The 19,701-nt window shown below is 46.1% G+C and overlaps 1 protein-coding gene across 5 annotated transcripts in view; it reads right to left on the bottom strand.

Moving 5' to 3' along the window:
* Positions 1-2,003: 2,003 nt before the first annotated feature.
* The window catches only part of KCNJ1 (potassium inwardly rectifying channel subfamily J member 1), a 31,004-nt gene continuing 13,306 nt past the window's right edge, over positions 2,004-19,701 (bottom strand). Inside the window, exons 1-3 of one of the 5 annotated variants that reach the window (XM_059930058.1) lie at positions 18,028-18,129; positions 13,424-13,591; positions 2,004-4,431 (exon numbers count right to left, since the gene is read on the bottom strand). In XM_059930058.1, the coding sequence (XP_059786041.1) occupies positions 3,293-4,411 (1,119 nt within the window). In that variant the 5' untranslated portion in view covers positions 4,412-4,431; positions 13,424-13,591; positions 18,028-18,129 and the 3' untranslated portion in view covers positions 2,004-3,292. Of the gene's footprint in view, positions 4,432-5,732; positions 5,800-13,423; positions 13,592-18,027; positions 18,184-19,701 lie in introns of those variants that run through there. The other 4 variants (XM_059930057.1, XM_059930059.1, XM_059930056.1 and 1 more) reach the window with 4 other exon arrangements.

Here is a 19,701-nt window from a genome sequence, read left to right as displayed (position 1 = left end):
CTGCAGGGCTCAGCTCCAAGGAGTCCAGCTGGGTGCATCTGGCTGGGGAGATTAAATTATTTTTGAATTCCTAACTGAATGTTCTTTTAATGGAAACTTAATGACAGGCATTGAAATAGATTTCCTCCGTAACCCCTCCTCCCGCGGCGCCCCCCAGCGCGGCTCTGTGTGGCGCAGATCCCGATAACCTTTATTCCCTACCCCTGGACTTTTATCTCCCCAGTGACAAACAGCCCTTGCTGGACAGAAAGAGGAAATTCCAGTCATTGTTCTCAAACTTCTGGCTTCCAAAATAAAATGCTCTATCTCCCCTGTCAAGCTTTGATTGACATACACTTCCTGGAATGGGGAGGACAACGGCCCGGGGGCGGGGCCAGGGCTTCATTTGCATTCTGGGCATCCGAGGTTTTCATCACGTTTGCTCTGGACAGGGGACAAGCCCCCGCGCTACTCACAGTCAGCCTGTGGAGGACCCATCTCCCGTTTTATGAAAAATCTCGAGGGAAGACACCTCCTCAGCGGTCCCCACGATCTACCAGGGAAGTTCTTTGCTGTCCGTGAAAACAGACAGATGAGCTGAACATCTCACTCCTTAGATCTGGCAACTTAGGATCTTTTCCTTCCACCCTTTCTGTCTTGAGGAATAAATTTTTAGACAGTGTGCCACATCTTAACTCTAAATACTGGAGCTTGAGCCAACCGAAGTCCTGGAAGTTTAAACCAGGATCAGACTCTCCAAGTCAAAACCTCAGAGCAACAGAGTTAAACAGCCCATTCAAGAGGAATCAGTACCAAGGGAAACTCTGAATGTGGTGATGCATCATGAGATGCAGTTTTTCTTGAAAGGAAAAAGAAATGTTGAATTGCTTTTAAAAATGGGTAAATCAGTAAATAGAATTATATGGCACGCCTGTAGCAGTAGCAGTGCCTATGTGATCAGGTCCTGGTGGGAACGCTGTTACCACATTGGAATAAAAAGCCTGCCTTTAGCACTGGCATTCAACTATGGGCAAGTTGGCCTTCTGGAACCTTCTGTTTTCCATTTAATTTATTTACTCACTGAGTTCCTATGCCTGTGGTAACCCTTTCTCTCCAAATGTCCAGAGTTCTTATGCTGCTTTGGGGTTCCAGCCATCCCTTAGGACCATTGGATGGTGCCTGCAGGGCCTCATTTCCTCGGGGCTTTGTTGGATGTAAGTATGTTAACAGTTACTAAAGGTTCAATGGGAATTTGCATTAAAAAGTAGACTTCAAAGGGCCGAATGCCTCAATCCTAATAAAAGAATATTTGAAAGCAGACGTCTTCCATCGAATAACCCAGAAAGAAAGGCCATTCGCAAAGATTCCGGTTGTTCTGCTCTCTTAACGATCAAGAGGAATGGATTGCCTATGACCACTTCGCTACCAGCATCCCCCAACATCTGCTAAAAGGAGCAGAACAGACTAGAAGGCATGTCTTCTGACCCTTCCGTCTATAAAGACACTACAGAGTCATAAACCCTCATGACAGTGGGCCAGCAGAGAATTCCAGCTCCCTCGAGCTTGTGACACCTGATTTCCTTTAGCTTTGTCAGCAGATTAAATGGCGATGCCAACACACTTACAGGCACAGAGTAATCTCCCACGTGGTCCCATCGTGTCCACCGTTATGGCCACGGACAAAGTGCGCAACTCTGAACCCATCAGACTCCTCACTCGTTTTTGTCGGAAGGACCAGAGTGTGTGTGTGTGTATCTGTACAACCTCAACCCCAGGCCTGCAAAAGCAAAGTCACTGGTATCCATGACTATGTGCCTAGACTCACACCGGAGTGTTTTGATGGGGCTGCATGGGATGGGACACATCTGCACCTGAGGTCGTGTCCTCCTGGGCACGCTGGATTCAAGACAAAACGGGCCACCACTCTTGCCTCTCCCAGAAGAAAGCCCACCCTCCGCAGGAGGATTGTTACCAAGTGGTCTGTCACAATTAATGTGCAATGACTGACACTTGGGGAAAGTACATCACAGTGTCAGAGATTTAATGTATTAATCAACACACTGAAAACATTTTGATTCCTAAGCAGCTTTGGGTACCATCTTTTCCAGTATACATTCAAAATAACGTAAGTAGGAAACTGAACAAGACATTCACAGTAAAACCTTCCCCTGCAGATCAATCTTTATATTACATTGGTCTCTTTGATGAAGATGTGGTGTTGGCCCTCAGAGGAAGGAAGACCTAGCACTTTCCTTACTGTGGGGTCATATCCCATTCCCTTCCCTTTCATACTTCTTCTCCTTTAGAAACAGCATTTCAGTTACAAACCCTCAGGTGACAAACACAAGATATATTTTTCTCAGAAGCATTAGCAGTATTTTCCCTTCTAAAATGTCTTTGCTCCTTCAAACTCCTCACTGCCTTCTTGGAAGATCAGGAAATACTTTTTTTAACAGATTTGAAGCCCCTTATCCCATCTAACACAAATTGGAAGAAATATCACCGTCATTTTCAAATCAAACATTCTTTCTTGCAGCAAAGTGTTCATTGAGATTCTAGAGTGGTGATTTAGCCTCTGTCTAAATGTCCTTGGGGCAACACCCAGCTTGGCCACAGGGTCTGGAGGTGCCATCGAGCCGGCTGGGCCCTGTGCTTCTCTCCGGTACGTAGAGGTGCGGAGCCCACGGGCCAAGCCTACCCCCTGCTCCTCTGGAAACACAGCATGACCCAGATTTAGATGAAAGCGCCAACAACCAGGGCTGGAGAAGGCCAGTGCCTCACAAATGTTCACTGTGCATCCGTCTTTTCTTATTACTTTGATTGGTTCATCTCCCCCAACTCAGAAGACAATTTTTCCTTTGATACAAGCCAATGTTAAAATAAACGTGGCTTCTTTCTTATCAGTAGAACCAAAATAAGAATATCGTTTTTCCCTGATCCTTTCTAAAGCTTATATCTTCTTTGGGAAGACTCTTAAAAAGATCTCATTTGGTCTGTCCATGAGGCTTTCAATGATTTTTGTCTGTTTCCATCAACACTGCGTGATTTCAAATAATCCTATTCAAGATTTTATGTGAGCTCCTATGGCCCCCATATTCCAGTTTCCTATAAACCCATTGCATGTTCTCATGCAGTTGCCTTGTAGAGCTATATGTCTTGTAGGATCATGGTTATGGGGTTCAGGGACATTGTGCAGGGAGATTTTAAAGGCTCTTGTCCCACTGTCATACCCCCAAATTGTTGATTGCTCCATAATGTTTCTAGTCACTAGGTATCTTCGAGATTTTGCTTTACTCGTGTTGAAAAGCCACTGTTACATTTTGGTGTCGTCTGTTTCGCTGACTTCGGACAAGATGAAGTTGGGGTTGTCATAGCCTCTCTTCATCCTGGCTTGAGCATCTTTCTCATTATAAAGGCACATGGCACAATGAGGCGTCTCCACTTCCACTGTTTTGCTAAAGTTATGGAAATCTACTCGGTATTTCCCTTCCTTGGTCTTGGACACCATGGGAGCAAAACGATAGCCCCAGAGCACCTCTTCTGGGACATAGGATGTCCGGACTTGGCAGGTAGCACTGGTTGATTCCACCGTGCCATCTAAAAACACCACTAATTCAAAGTCCTGCTGGGGAAGGGTTTCTGCTGCCATGTGGAAGAAGGGGCTAGTGTGGTCAATGACATGGTAAATTGTCAGTGGGGAGATGAAAAATAAATTTTCATTCCCCGCGTCAACCACAAAGTTGATATTGATCTGGTCCAAAATAATGGTCTCTCCTTCAGGAGTGATGGTGGTCTTCAGAAGCTTTCCGTATATGTGACTGCCGATAAGGAGGCTCTTCCGAAGATTAGCCACTCGGATCAAGAGACAGAGCTTCCCACCCCGCTTACTGATCACTGCGTTCTTGCTGAAAGTAATGGTCTTGGCACGTTTTTTGGGTCTGGAGATCTTGGCTAAAATGGCGCCACACATGAAAGAATTGATGATGACTCCAAGAATAGACTGGAAGATAAGCAGAAAAATGGCAGTGCCGCACTGTTCCGTCACACACCTGAATCCATAGCCAATGGTCACTTGCGTTTCCAGAGAAAACAGAAAAGCTGAGGTCAGGCCATTAATGTGCTCCACGCAAGGCGTGTGGTTGGCGGAAGGGTGGAACTCAGGGAGATCTTTGTGAATGTAGGCGACCGCATACCACAGGAGGCCAAAGAAGAACCAGCTCCCCAAGAAGGCTGTGATGAAGATGGTCATTTTGTATCTCCACTTGAGGTCCAGCACAGTCGTCCAGATATCCACAAAGAATATCAGCCTCGACTGTGCCTCTACGTTGCCAAATTCAATGTTACACCTTCCATCTTTGGAGACCAGCCTTGCTCTTCGCCGAGAATGACCAAGAAAGTGAGTGACAAACCATTTCTGAAGATGTTTGAACATTCTTTCTGTCAACACCCGACCTGAAATCACATCAAAGAAGAACAAAACAGAACAAAATTATGTGTGTAACACTAGTGCACTAAGTGACTCACTTAAAGAGCTAACTGCCTATGAAACGGCCATTCAATACAATCTGGGTGAATGATCGCTTGGGCAAGCTGACAACCTTGTTCTGGATACCATAATGCTATTGTCAGTAGAAAATTTCTGCTACAAGACCATATTGCTTAAAGATAAAGAGAAAAAATAATTACAGGGAGATAGAAATGTAAAGGAACCTGAGATAGCATACATCCATGTGTTTTCTGACCTTAGTCACACCCAACCTTAAAAATGTTTGTGATAACGCAGACACAGAGAACAGACTTGTGGTTGCCAGGGGGAAGGGAAGTGGGGGAGGGATGGATTGGGAGTTTGGGGTTGGCAGATGCAAACTATTATGCATAGGATGGATAAACAACAAGGTCCTACTGTATAGCACAGGGAACTATATTCAGTATCCTGTGATAAACCATAATGGAAAAGAAGAGGAAAAAGAATGTATATATATGTATAACTGAATCACTTTGCTGAACAATAGAAATTAACACAACATTGTAAATCCACTATGCTTCAATAAAATAAATTTTTAAAAATGTTTATAACAAATTATGACCTGTACTATGATTTATTTGATAGCATTCTTTAAATGAATTCTCCTTTCTTCTTTAATAAATTTAGTCTTAAGCTAAGCAAAAATATCTGTGAAAGCAGAAGCTTGATACACTATTTACATTTTTGTTAATATATAGAAATAAATAACCATGAAAAAAAGGCTCATCAGTATACTACCTAAATCATCTTGTGTACTGCTATGGATACTCACATAGCAAGAGAAATTATAATCCAGTTCAGTTCTCTCATTTATCTAGTGAAGGAATTGAGAAAATTTTAATGACATTTCCAAAGTCAGGTCCCGCAGCAGAAATTAACACAACATTGCAAATCAACTATACTTCAATAAAATTAGGACAACAGCAAAGTCAGGGACCTAACCATGGCAAGATGACAACTAGAGCATAAGGCTCCCTGCTTCCAGGTCAGAGGAATCTCTACCTCACTGTGTCTCAGTTATAGCATTTTATATTCTAACACCAGATTTCTCTGAAACATTTCAAGAGAAGCATTGGTCAACTTCCTTTTTTTTTTTTGCTCGACACTATTTAGAACCGAGTTCCTCAATACCGTTTGGTCAAGTTATATCATAAGATCTCGGAAGTTTTCTCAGTGGATCACAAGCCTGGGATGCCAAGATTCCCAAAAGGAATAGTAAGATGCTCACCATCGATATCTCCTACTTCCTTCCTTGCCCGCAAGCTGAAGGATGTGGCACTCTGATTTAAAGAATCCTGCACAAAGGTAGAACCATGTTTTATTCACTCCTCTATCCCAGCTGTTAGCACAGACCATGGGCACTTACTATTTATTCAATAAGCATAAATGGAATCATTCCGTGAATGAATTAAGCACTTCAAAATACCATCTGGTCAAAGGTCTCATTGATGACATTATTGTAACTTCCATCTTACAGCACAAAACTGAAGGGATTTCCCCCAAACAGACAGCATTGATGAACCCCCGGGATCATAAACACTAGATGGTCTCCTCCCCTAGCTGTGCCCACCCCACTCCCAAGGTGTGCCTGTTATGGTTGTCTTCGTGGTATTTTTAATCAAATGCAAACATGTTTCTAAAATAGATTTCAAAATCCCCCTTCAAAAATGTGTTTATTCATACAAACTAGGAAGCGAAACCAACTTAGTGATAAATTTTAAACAAAAGTGATATCCTACCACGTCTTGCTCATGGCCTTAAACCAGGTGAAAACACAAAAAGACCCCAGGTAGAAGTGGTGATGAGAAAACCACGGCTGTGGTGATTGGAAGGACAGGTTCTAAAGATATTTAAAAAAAGAAAATGTAACCAGGAGAGCAGACAGCAGTGCACTAAGAGGGGCCTGCCCCTCATCTCACCCAACCCTCATTGACCTCAAGTCCCAAAGAATATGAGGGGATGGTCCCAAGTGTGGCTCACCAAGGAAAGTGGTCTCTTCCTTCCCCAATCTCTCCCTTTTCTCTGCTCACATCTCCCCTAACCTTGTGTCCATCCACTGGGGACTCTCTCCCTTTCCCAGGTTCGTGGAAGCTCATACTGTTTACAAAGCTCTTCCTAGGGTGGATCTCACCTAAAACAATAACTTCTAAAGCCAACATTCATCAGTCGAATCCACATCCTCTTTGTCATACATTATAATTCCAGACGTAGCTCCTAACACACCAACCTCTAAGCTTTTCTCCCCCACTATTCTTGTAATACCACCTAAATTCATTTCACTTTTGAAGAGAAAGAGTATTTCTGTAGAGTAAATGAGTCCCCCCTGATTTATCTCTTGGATGAGTGTGGGTTTCCATGCCTGTCCCCCCTGATTTATCTCTTGGATGAGTGTGGGTTTCCATGCCTGGACTACTAAGAAAATATTATCTGCCTGGCCTTGGAAAGAGCAGGAACGAAAGCAACCAGCTTAAAAAGAGCTTTCCCCAGATCGCCCACACTTACCAACATCTTAAACATATTCCGACCCGCAGCATCCACGGCTGGGGAAAGCAAGGAGGTAGTGTTGGGAGTTGGTCTCTGTAGGCAGGCTGATTTCTTTTAAACCCAGCCTAATTAAGGGTAGGCTTTGGCCAGTGGACTGATGCTAATTTGTATTAGCCTGAAAACATTAATTTGATAGTGGAGTTGTGTGTTTTAAACCAAGGTAATTGGTCTTTCTCAGACCAAGCCCCAAGCTGGGTATGTATTTTTTTCCCAAACCTCACATGGCTTGAATACCATCATGCTAAGACTTGATAAGCCACCAGCTAAGGTCCCTGGGCAGCAGGCACAGGTTCTGTTCTGGCATCTTCCTCCTCTCCTTTACCATGCTCTATAGCTCTCTCGCTCTTTCTCCTAGTTTGTGCCCAATACCTTTCACCAGAAACATTAGTTATCATCAATCTCCCAGCATATTCCCTGAAACACACTGAGATACTCAGATTTCTAAGCGTTCACAAAGATACAGGTGAATGATACAGACGTAGGTAAGTACATATTTGTAAGACAAAAATAAGATCACACCAGGAAGAAACAAGATACCATGTTAATCTCTGTACACAGCAGTCACTGTTGTTTAAGAAATTGAGATTTAAAAGCAGCCTTTATTGTTGGATTTATTTTGTAAACTCTGGCATTTACTGAAGGTACTTTCTATATGCACTGGGTTAACCAATACTGTTGATTTATTTACTCAGACAGTGTGAAGATTTATACCTAGAGAATGCAAGAATACAGGATAAATTCATCCTCTGACCAAACCCATCAGTCACATGGCAGTCCCATTATACACAGCCTATATCCGACTTTGCCTAGACAATGGCATTTAATCCTACCACAGACAGATACAATACGTATTTTTGCAACTATTGGGCGATTAGAAATTGGCCCTGGATTATGTAACATGCACAGTTTTTAGGTCACTTTCTATTGAAATCAGTAAATCTTAATAGCAAGCATAGGGCTGGACATTAGCTAATGTTTACCAAAGTCTTCTTAATGGCCTGGCAAAGCAAGTGGATTATATTATTGCCATCTTTTTTCTTCAGTGCTCCAGCATTCTTTTTTTCTGTAAACAGTCCATTCTCAAAAAATAGACTTTGTATGAACTTTCCGAACACTGAGTGTATTGTGTAGGATTTCAAAGACAAATAGAACTCTGTTCCTGTTCTCAAGGAGCTCACAGTCGAAGGGGGAAGTGAGCTCAGTAAATCAGCAATTACAATGTGGTGTGGTTTGTATAATACCCAAAGGACACGTCTCTGCTCAAAGATCTCTCTATTAGACAGGCATCCCCCAACCCCCTGCGAAAACACCACAACTGACAGAAAACTCAACTTTTGTGTCGATTAATTTATTTATCCATCATTAAGCAATGTGTGGATTCTAACATGTGTTAGACATCACGGAAGTAATCATTTACCAAATGGGTACAGTCCCTGTCATTGTGAAAAAGCTTCTAGTCTGGGTGGGAGATGCAAACGAGCTGATAAACCGTCAAATGCAGTATGATACCTGCCAGGGTAGAAAACCATGGAAGTGCTCTGGGAGCATCTTATTTGAGGAGCAGAGAAGTGCTATGGAGACCAAGGCCTGGAGATGGCATTAGAGTCACACATGGTGGGAACTCTGTAACTGTTTGCTGAATGACGATCAATCAATTAAACAAAGCATGCATGAAAGCAATGAGTCTGCTATCACTTACATGGCTCCCCATCCAATAGAGATATTTTGGAAGAGACATTTTTGTGCGGCACTGAAACTGTAAATTGTGTATGTGACAGAGGCAGGGGCACAGAGGAACTGAAAGAATTGCTGAGTAAATAGGTAACAGTGCTGGGGGACATCGCGAGACACCGGCTGGAACCAGCAAGGGCCAGCACTAGCAAGGGCCAGCTCACTTAGCGTCTGTGTGCCCTGCGAGATGTTCTCATCTAGACCTAGAGGAGAAACTGATACCAACAACACCCGGTCTAGTTCTGCCTCAGGGACAACTCATGATACTTCTAAAGAAGTCTGAACTCTCTTCCGGTGATCAGCCTTTCAAATTCTTGAAAATAAACATTTTCCTCCTGAATCTCCTTTTCTCCATAAAAATGCATGCTTTATTTGCATACAATACCTATGGCAACCAAACCCCTCTGCATTTTAAGTGAGGTACCTACAGTTTGTACTCCTTGATGGTATTTAAAGAACCAGGACAGAGGTCGTTCTTTTGCAGGCAACCCCCTGAGAACAAGTAATTGGGAACTTGGGGTTTCCCGTGGCCAATATCACACTGCCTTCTTCCCACCCCAGCACGCAGCAACCACTGTACCGAGAAAAGACGGCAAATAGATGTTGCTTTTTTTTTTTTTTTAAATAGGTACTTTTTTTTTTTTAATGACCCTCCTATTTTTTTTTAATTAATTAATTAATTTATTTATTTTTGGCTGTGTTGGGTCTTCGTTTCTGTGTGAGGGCTTTCTCTAGTTGTGGCAAGTGGGGGCCACTCTTCATCGCGGTGCGCGGGCCTCTCACTATCGTGGCCTCTCTTGTTGCGGAGCACAGGCTCCAGACGCGCAGGCTCAGTAATTGTGGCTCACGGGCCCAGCCGCTCCGCGGCATGTGGGATCCTCCCAGACCAGGGCTCGAACCCGTGTCCCCTGCATTGGCAGGCAGACTCTCAACCACTGTGCCACCAGGGAAGCCCATAGATGTTGCTTTTATCTCTTATTTAGAATCACAAAGGCTACCGTTCCTCTCTATAGATGAAAAAACAGTTGCTGTAGTCTGCCTTTTAGTCCAACCTCTCACAGCTCACACACAGCCTGAATTCGCTCGGGACATTTCTGAGAGTCAAGATTGTCTGTCAGAGGTAGAAAACAGGAGTTATTGAGCCTGAGAGCAGAAGTCAAATGACTTTCTGTAGTCCCTTTGCAACGGTGCTGGAGGAGAAATTCAAGCTTCCATGAAAATTGATGGCTTTGTTTCAGGCCATTAACCAACATTTCCTGAGGGCCTACCGTAGCAAGGCATGCAATGGGATCATGGCCCAAGGTCTCTGCCTTCTTAATCAGTGAAATCAAGCAAACTCTCTACTGATTGAACTTACTGCATGCCAGGTGCTACACTAGGAAGCAAAAGAGGTAACTCCCTGCTGTCAAGCTGCTCAAGGATGAGTAGTAATTCAGTCATTATCCAGTAATTGCAATGCGGCAGGTTTGCTGCCCGGAAGGGGTCGAGCACAGGGTTTTCAAGCATCCACCAGAGAGGAGACGCAACAGCCTGAAGGTCAAGCTTACACTCTTTAACACACCTTTGCAGAGGAGCTAAAACAAATGCATCTAACTGATACCGCAGAGGACTTCCTGTTTTCTATGAAAACGGCCTCAAGCTATTGGAGGATGGCCACCCAGCTGGATTTGCAAACCCTCAGTGCCCAGGAGCATACAGCCAGCCAGCTCCTGGGGATACTTATAAGGAGACCTATTGTCGACAGAGGGCATTATTTCCTCTTTGTTCCATATTCCGAGAGAAATCACCTCTGATGTCTTTAGCTCTACCAGGCTGCTCCCTTGGGCTCAGCCTGGGTTCTTACATAGAACTTGGCAAGGCTGGTGGAAATAATTTTTCCTGGCCTCATGGGCATGTGAAAGGGCATGAGCATCAGGACCCTTCCAGGCTAGATTTGGGACTGCACCTCAGTAATACCCCACCTTTCCCTGGGGCCGAGTGTCCTCACAGGCCCCCTCCCCTGTGAAGCCACAAGTTGCTTGTGTCCAGGGTGGGAATGCAGCACAGACTTTCCTAGGTGCCTGGTTCCTTCCAGAGAAGAGAGTTTGGGAACAAGAGCCAGTGAATCATAAGGTCTGGGGGTGTTGGTGCTCTCCTAAGGCACACCGGCTTCTGTAGGCATCTCCGGAGCCTGCCGGTCCAGAAGTATCACCCGAATAACTATAGAGATCTGCCATGCATGGGGATCAAGAGGGGGTGGGAGCCCTGGCGCAGGATGTTCATGGCACAGGTAAGAACCAAGGCAGCGGGTAGACTGGAGGAAGTCCAGCTGGGCTGAGCGCAGACATGGACTTGAATCCCAGTTCTGTCACTTGATGGCCAGGTGACCTGAGCAAAAGCCACTTAGGCTAACTGAGCCTCAGCTTCCTCGCCTGTGAAATGACTGTAAGAATGTGCTCTCAAAGGCTGTAGTGTGTTTTAAATGCAATCGCATATGCAAAGTTCCTAGAACACAGCAATTACACAATAAATGTATAAATAGTAGTAACAATAAATAGTAGCAACTGTTATTATTAGTTCAGAAATTTAAACCTGTGCAGCAGCTTAACCAGGCATCACCGACCCAGGCCACTGAGGGTCTGCTCTGCAGAGTCACAGGGGCTGTGTGGGGAAATGACACCCAGGCGAGGGACAAGGCTCCTGAGAGAGAGGGTGACAAAGGTTCTGACAACACGTCGATGTCTGTGAACTGTACTGGCTTCAGAGCCCATCCTGACCTGTGGAATAGAAGACCTGAGAAAGTCAAACACGTTTGTATAAAGGATTTGTCCATCATCAGGGCAGAAGCCTTATCCTGGAGAGGTGAGAACAGGATAGAGGGAGAGAATTTTCCTTGGTGCACTACCAAGGGTGATGCCCTTCTTCTCTTACCACAGACATTAAGTAGCATTTGGTTGTATCACTGACAATCTACAGACGCCGTTGAAAAGGAGAAAGCAGCTCCAGACGGCTGGGAGCCAGCCTGGCACTACATCTGGGTCTCGGTGTTGTCGGGAGCTGTCCTGGGGCTCACAGCTGGGTCTTGGTGTTCTCTTGTTGAACCCAGTTTCACAGGATATCAACATCAGAATCATGTCTGAACACAGACAGAAACATGAACATTGTCCAAACCATGAAAATGACCAAATGTCCCCCTGTGCTGGCACTGTGAGTGATCCCTGCTTCTTTACCAATAACAGCTTTAGCCTTACACGGGTCTTCTCTGCTTCTAGATAATAAGATTTATTAACATATTCGATCACAGAATTACCCCTATTTCTTGACATCTAACCCAGAGCAGCGTATTGCTTCCTTAACTCTCCCAAATCACCTAGAAGAAGCCCAAATCTTATTTACGTGCTTCCTAACACTCTCTCAAGCGAGGCCCCCACAATTCCTCAGGGTGCAGGTGCGCACTAGCTGCAACAGGCCAACTTGTTCAGCTGCTGGGGTGCTCCTGGTGTTCTTTGGCTGGAAGGCACTGACACCCCAAAAGGCAGAAGAGCACACAGAAGAGGTGTAACTAAGAGGTCATAAAGCCGTTTCATAACCAATGGACGATTCCATACCATTGCTTCCAGAAGTCACACTCGCATATGTATATTTGCAGGCTTTTGTATCAGGATGTGAAAATGAAGGACCAAATTTAAATATACAAAGTCACCAAAAGGAGTTAAAATGTTCAAGTTCAGTTTTAAAGTTCTATCTAGCTAACTAGTTTACGAGGGCCGTTGGTCATCCTAAGATAATTCTACTCTCCCCACAAAGACGTGTATCACTTCCTGGCACCTGGATTGGGACCCAGCAGGAAGCATCAAGAGATGTGATATTCCCACCAGGACAGCCAGCCTGGGAGTCTGTGAGGCTGGCCCCAAGCCAGGTGTCCGTAGGGTCTCACCAGTCTTTGGTGGCAGCATGCCTCTGCTGTGGAGTAGGAAACCTGTGCTTCGGAAGTTGACACTAATTCTATGTGTATTTTCAATTTTGTTTCCTTGTTGTTCTTCAAAGTTGTTTTTTAAAGTATTTTGGAAATGTTAGCATGTCTCGGTTCTGCAAAGGGACCCCCGTTAGGGGGGTCCCTTCATCTCTGCCTGATTCAGAGTTTTGAAGGGACAGCCACACATCCCTGGGGGCTGTGGGGAATGGTGACCACAGAGTGAGAGGACCCTAGAGGACGAGAGAAACTCACAGTCGCAGAGTTGGGTCTTCTTGGCTTTTATTCTAAAGATTTTCTAAGGAGTATATCTTCTCAACTTTAGGGAGTTCTGTACTTTACCAAAAGAAGGCATGGCTTTGTTGGCTATGCATGGATTGAGCCAAAGTGAAGAGGAAAAACCAAGGGAAACGTGAGGATGCACAGCTCAAAGTGAAGGAAGGGAAGCCCAGGGCTGAGAAAAGCCTCTGCAGACTGTGAAATGGTCATTAAGATCTGGGTGGAGGGCCTCCCAGCTGTATCCTTTGTGAACAGCGCCCTCTAGAGCACAGTGCAATGGTGCCCTGAAACAGGGACCTTCTGGGGCAAGGAGCCCACAGTGTCTGCCCAGCCACAAGTGTGAAATCTCTTGCAAGCTGGGTTGTCCACTGGCTTGTTTACTGAGAAGCCAGTGTGGACATGAAGTCACTTGCCTCTGTCTGAAGAGGTGCAGGAGATGATTTTCAAAGCTTCATGTATGACTGGAATTTGCAGTGACCCAAGAGCTGCTGGCTTTGGGATTCCAGTTGTTGGGCTTGGAATTTGCCAAGTTGCCTTTGCTGGGCTCAGGATTGGGGGTGAAAACACAGTATGGAAGATACCTAGTAAAACACAACAAATATGGTTATCACCTGGAGATAGATGACAGGTCCCTAGAGAATCCTGGGTGAAATTCCACTCAGTCTGTCCCAGGACCAGATGGAACCCTCCGCCATGGAAAGGGTGGGAGGGTCAGTTCTCAGGCCTCCACCACGCACTCAGGCCAGACTTCCTGAGAGTCACTGCACTAACCGTTGAATTCTAGTTTCTGGTGAACCTATAGCTGAGAATTAAATTAACACAAGGACCCAAAGGCATTTCTAGTCTCATGGCCTTTTATTCTCATTTCTATTCAAAAGAAATCCATTACAATGAAAAGATCATTATACAAGTCTAGATATAAACCTTATGCTGAAACCAAAACCAATAAATTTTGTTCTCGAAAGATAGTATATAAACAGAAATTGCTTGTGTATAGTAAGTTGTATGATATATGCACTAGAATATTAGATATTTAAAGGAATCCTTTACTGAATAAGTTTATAAAGCAAAGAATCATTTTTTCAAATAAAAAAATCATTTTCTCACTTGTTTGGCTTGTAAAAGTATGTGTATTGGGGGATGAGTGTAGTTTGTTTTTCTGAAAACTGGACACATATGTAATAAAATAATTTTTAAATCTCTCTCAAGCACCCACCTCAAATGGCACTGACATTTAATAAAAGAGTTTAATGTTTACCAAAAGTTGTATTTATATGTGTGCAGAGACCCCGTTATTAGTCTGACCCTTCTAGCTCTCTGTGGTTTGGGTTGGTATTACATCAATTCAGTCTTTCCAGCCCCAAAAAGGAATGAATTCCATGTGGACCAGAGACCCTGAACATGCTTTCCTGAGTGTCTGCAACCAGAAAGCACACTTGATTTTTAAGAAAACATATAGAATCTCAAACCTTGAAGATTTATAATATAGAGGAATCATTCTGATGCCTCGAGTTTGGCACTGGGGGGCTATTAGTCATGATGCTGTGCCCACAGGTGAAGGGTGTCATGTTGGTCCATCCTCTCTCCAAGAGACATGCAAGGAGAAGGCGCAGAACCGCAGGTTCCTGAGTTTGGAGGGGACCTCTGGGGGCCTTTCAGTCCTATATTCTAGCTTATGTTTCCTGTCACTGCCCCAGCAACGGGCCTACAGGGCAGGATTTAAGAGGTGGGTGTGTGGGGTTTGAATCTGGAGTCAGTCAGTCACTAGCTCTAACTCGGGGTACCATCCAGTCTCTCAGTGTGTCGATTTCCTCATCTGAAAAAATGGGCCCATTCATATCCATTACAGATGGATAGAAAGAGCTCAGGCAGCACTTAGGCATGGAAAGTGATCCAGCCGTTAACACCTTCAGGAATGCAACCTCCAGCTCTAATTTCTCTGTCAAGTTACAGCCATACATTGAATGAAAGATCCAACCGTGTCATTATCTGTGATGCCTTTAAATTCTGGGCTTCTCTTCACCAGTGTCCGGGCTGCAATAGCAGCATGCTTCCCAGAAAGGTAATGAGAAGGGCAAGGCTCTAACCACAGGGCAGGGCATTAGCTGCCGAGCCCACCCTCCTGTGGATTCTGCTGCTCTGCCCCGGGACCTTCTGAGGGTCAATGATTACCAGCTTTGGCTTGGGTTCCGCCGAGCCAAGGGAGTTGCATTAATGGGGCGGCACGTCACCCACCCTCCCATGTCCAAGAACTTTCTGGGAAAGCCCTGGAGGCAGAGGGAGGCAGACTCAGCAGCCCCCATGACCCTGTAGTTCCGTGTCCTAGAGCCGCCCTTGGGCCTGTGCTGAATTCCTCTCTTTGGGGCTCTTCTTGTCACCGGGCAGGGCCCACCCCAGGGGATCCTCTCAGAGTGGGGACATTGCTGCAGAGACGTCCCACCCGCCTCCTCACAGTTTGACGAGCTACGCCAGCAACTGTCTTGCGCGGCTCTTGGCAAGTGTCTGCCCCTGAAACAAGAGAGCGAGCAGGAGGAGGGCCTCCCCCAGACTCAGAGCCGGGCCAGGGTGGGCAAACCCAAGGCCTCGCCGAGACCTGCCCCCGAGAGGGCCCACGGAGCCCACGGCAGCCCTGATGACGCACTTTTCCTCATTCCTCTCCTCTCTTTTTACTCACTGGTGTGTACAGTGTCCTGGAAAAGGTGAAGTGAAATTCCACTTCACTTCCTCTTATTTGCCCTTCTAGTCGTAATCAAACTGAATTACAAGAAGTTTTTCCGTCTCAGAAACGTTACTTAACCTCTCCGCAGTTTTTCCTAATAAATTGGTGATTATAACGCCTATTTGTTGCCAAGGGGATTCACTGGAAAATACACATGTCCACACAAAAACCCGTGCACAAATGTTGATAGCGGCATTGTTCGTAACAGCCAGAAATTGGAAACAGCTCAAATGTCCATCCACCGATGAATCAATAAATAAATGGGGTTTGTCCATACAATGGAATATTATTCGACCATAAAAAAGGAATGAAGTACTGATACATGCTACAAAGAGGTGAATTTTTGAAAGCATTGTGCTAAGTGAAAGCGGCCAGATATGGAGTTTTTCCATTTGTACAAATGTGTAGAATGGACAAATCTACATAGAGAGAAAGTTAGATCAGTAGTTCCCAGTGGTGGGGGGAGAGGGAAGTGGGGAGTGACTGTAATGGGTACGGAGTGTCTTTTTTGAAGTGATGAAACAGTTCTAATATTGATGGTGGTGATGGTTGTCCAATTTTGTGACTATACCCAAAACCCACTATTGTAGCTTTAAATGGGTGGATTTCATGGTATAGGAATTATATATTATTTTATATTATATTATATCAATATTGTATTGTATCGTATCATATTGTACTATTTCAATAGAGCCGGTACAGGAAAAATCCACATCAAGTACCTCTTGCACAGCAGGACTCGGCAAACTGCCCCCATCTGTGTCCTGCCTCTCCAATTCCTTCCTCTCCATCTCTTCTCCTCCCTTCTCTCCCAGCGCCAGCCGGAAACACCACCCTCGGCCCTTGTAGGGCCCTCGGCTGACCTTGGCCCCCTCCTCCTATAGCAAGTGCCACCGTGATTCTGGAGGCACCACATCCAAATTATTTCCTTGGTCATAAGAGTCTGGAGGCGCCCAAAGATGCTTCTGTCCATCCTCACCCTCAACATGCGCTCTGCCTGCAAAGGAGAGACTGCGCCTCTCCCGGCATCCGTGGGACAAGCCCTTCTCCTCCAGCCCGGCCGGCGGTGACTGGGGCAGCAGCCGAGGCAGAGCGTGGTGCCGCCCCGCCGTCCACCCTCACCTGGGTCCCACACGCCGTGACCCTGACCTGGCAGCTCAGGGTTTAGCCCCGGGTCAGCTCTGCCCACTCGCCCCTCACAGCTCCCAGGGAAGGAGGTCGGGCCAAGGTTCTGAGCTTGGGAGCAGGTCTACCGTCCCCCAAGCACCACAGGCCCGCGGACCCACGCGCCATCTGATGGGTCGCCCGGAGGCAGACGGGAATTCATGTGGCCTTGGCCTCGTCAGGCTGCCCCTCGGTCCACTGTGCTGGCCACGCCTGCCCACACTCCCTCACCCTCTTTCACCCTCGTGGGAGCTCAGTTCCATTCTCTCCTGCTCTTTCCTTCACACAGTACTTTTTTTTTTTAAATATTTTTTTTGATCTGCACCATTTTTAAAGTCTTTATTGAATCTGTTACAATATTGCTTCTGTTTTATGTTTCGGGTTTTTTTGGCTGCGAGGCTCTTGGGATCGTAGCTCCCCGACCAGGGATCGAACCCCACCCCCTGCATCGGAAGGTGCAGTCTTAACCGCTGGACCGCCAGGGCAGTCCCCTTTACTCAGTACATTTTTTAATCTTCATTTTTTCCTGACCTTTGTTCCTTGCCCATGGCCCTTGTTGTATTCCTGGAGTCAGTGACATTAGTTATCCATCCTTAGACCGACCTCTGTGGAGACTCAGCTACCTGACAGATGAGCCAGAATCCCATCGCATCACTGAAACCACTCGCGAGGCCACATTCCCCCACGTCCTTCCGCCTGCCCACACACGGAGGAGGGAGGAGGGGGCGTGGAGCAGCTTAGGATGGGAGGGGGGTCTTGGCTGCCTCCTTGGTGACAGCTGCGGGGAGGAGCTGTGTAGAGGCCAAATTCAGGGCCTCTCAAAGGAGGGACAGAAAACCACCCACTGTGCATTCCCGGAGGTTGGCCCGGCCCCTTTCTCAAGGGCAGGGCTGGATTTCCATGTACGCTTCCTGAACACGGGTCACCCCTCTCTATTTTCAGTTGCCGACCTTAAAAAAAAAAAAACCTCACCTGCATTAACATAGATCACAATGACCTGTTTGATGACACACCATCAGGACCAATCCTGGATCATCACAAATAAATGACATTTCGGGGGCAAAGAAACTAAAGTATGGCCCTTGTCCCGTGGTGAGAACTACTTCCTACAAAAAGAAGAAGAGGCCAGTCTACCTGGAGGGCCTGTACAGCCTCCCCGAAGTCTCTGCTGGCCTTGAAACACGTGGTCTGGAGTCAGACTTGAATTCCAGCTCTGCTGCTGACTGATGCCCGTCTGAGCTGACTGCCTGCGTTTTCACAGACCTAATTTCCCAATGTAATCTATTAAACCTGGAAATAAACAAGACAAAACGGAAAGTTACTAAGAAAAGCTTAGGATCAATAAAGACCCTGGAGTTTGTGGTGAGTTATGTTTGCTTCTTCCTTCCTTCCTTCCTTCCCTCCTTCCTTCCTTCCTTCCTTCTCTCCTCCCTTCCTTCCTTCCTTTCTTTTTCTGTCTGTGTATCTTGCTGCTCTGCACAGCCCTAAATTGCAGAGCCAAAGCCACTGTTTCCTGGTTCATTTTTCCAGTCCATCCACACTCCCAATAACTGAACCCATTTTCAGCAATGGGTTTTTCACAGCATCACCCTAGTCCTGGCTTGGTCCCCTTTGCTCGGGCTCCCCTGGGCCAGATGGAGAAGCAAGGATGGAAGGAAGGCCACTAGGAATTGCAAAGACCAGTGGGCTTAGCACTGACCGAAATGCTGGCTCCCCGGTGCCTGTGGGGTGTGGGGTCCGAGCTGTGGGCGCTAAGACTGAGAACATCATTGCAGAAGGCCAGTAGGTGGGGCTGGCAAAGCAAAGAGGGGGTTCAGCAGGTGTCACAAAGGTAGTGAAGGTCAGGCTGGAAGGTGGTGTGGACTCCGTTTAAACCCCACTCCTTCCGCTTGTCAACAGGATAAATGACTTTGCTTCTCTGAACCTGAGTGTTCTCCATGAACATGGAGATAAGAATGCCTGTTTCACAAGCTGAGACGGGCTTCAGTGTAAGAACACACAGCAGAGAGTCCAGCATGTGGGGACTTCAGTGAGGTCAGCTTCCTTCCATGCTTGGCAGAGTTGAGGAGCCTTCATGAAGAGACAGCCAGTGTTGATTTGGCATTTGAGGAAAAATTTGAACTCCCAGGTCTGGTTTGGAGGAGGCGGCTGGCTCGCCTGCCAGATCCAAGGACAGACTCGGAAGGGCCCACGTGAGCTGCAGAGAAAATGCAGGGGCGGGCGTGTGGCCCCGCGGGGGGAGATGCCAGGCCATGGGCAGTATTCTTCTGCCTCTGTTAGCCCTGTCCTGCCTGGCTCTTCAAGAAGGCTCTCCCCCCAGAACCTCTGGGAGGGGAAGACTTTGTTTATCTGGCTGCTAGGGAAAAATAACAAAGCTGGGGGGGAAAGACTGACGATCAAAAAGAAAAAGATTGCCCATAAAACGACCAGATTAGATTAGACCACGAAGATCCAATTATGCCAGACCAATTGAATTTCCTCTGAGGTTAGCATGACCAGCCTTCCAGAAGCAGAGGCTGCTGGAGCACAGGGCTTGTGATTGGCACCTGGCACAATCCTTTCTCCAAAAGCTCTTAGCGGGAGTTCAGACCCCACGAGCCCTGGGTGGGGTTGAGAGGTGCATCTCCACCGGGCATCTGTGGCTGAGATTCTACTCTTAAAAAATGTCCCTAGCACCCTCTTCTTTTCTTTCTTAGCACCAAGTAGAGTTTATTATATATTTATTTTGTTGAATTCGTGCCTTCCTCAGCTCTGTCAATGGCAAAACAATTGAGGAAAACTTGATTCAATCTTGATTCTTTTCTGTCT

Source organism: Balaenoptera ricei, chromosome 8 (assembly GCF_028023285.1).
Source record: "Balaenoptera ricei isolate mBalRic1 chromosome 8, mBalRic1.hap2, whole genome shotgun sequence".
Classification (NCBI taxonomy): Eukaryota; Metazoa; Chordata; class Mammalia; order Artiodactyla; family Balaenopteridae; genus Balaenoptera; species Balaenoptera ricei.
The sequence above is the reverse complement of the archived record's forward strand: the minus strand, read 5'-3'. Positions and strand labels throughout refer to the sequence as shown.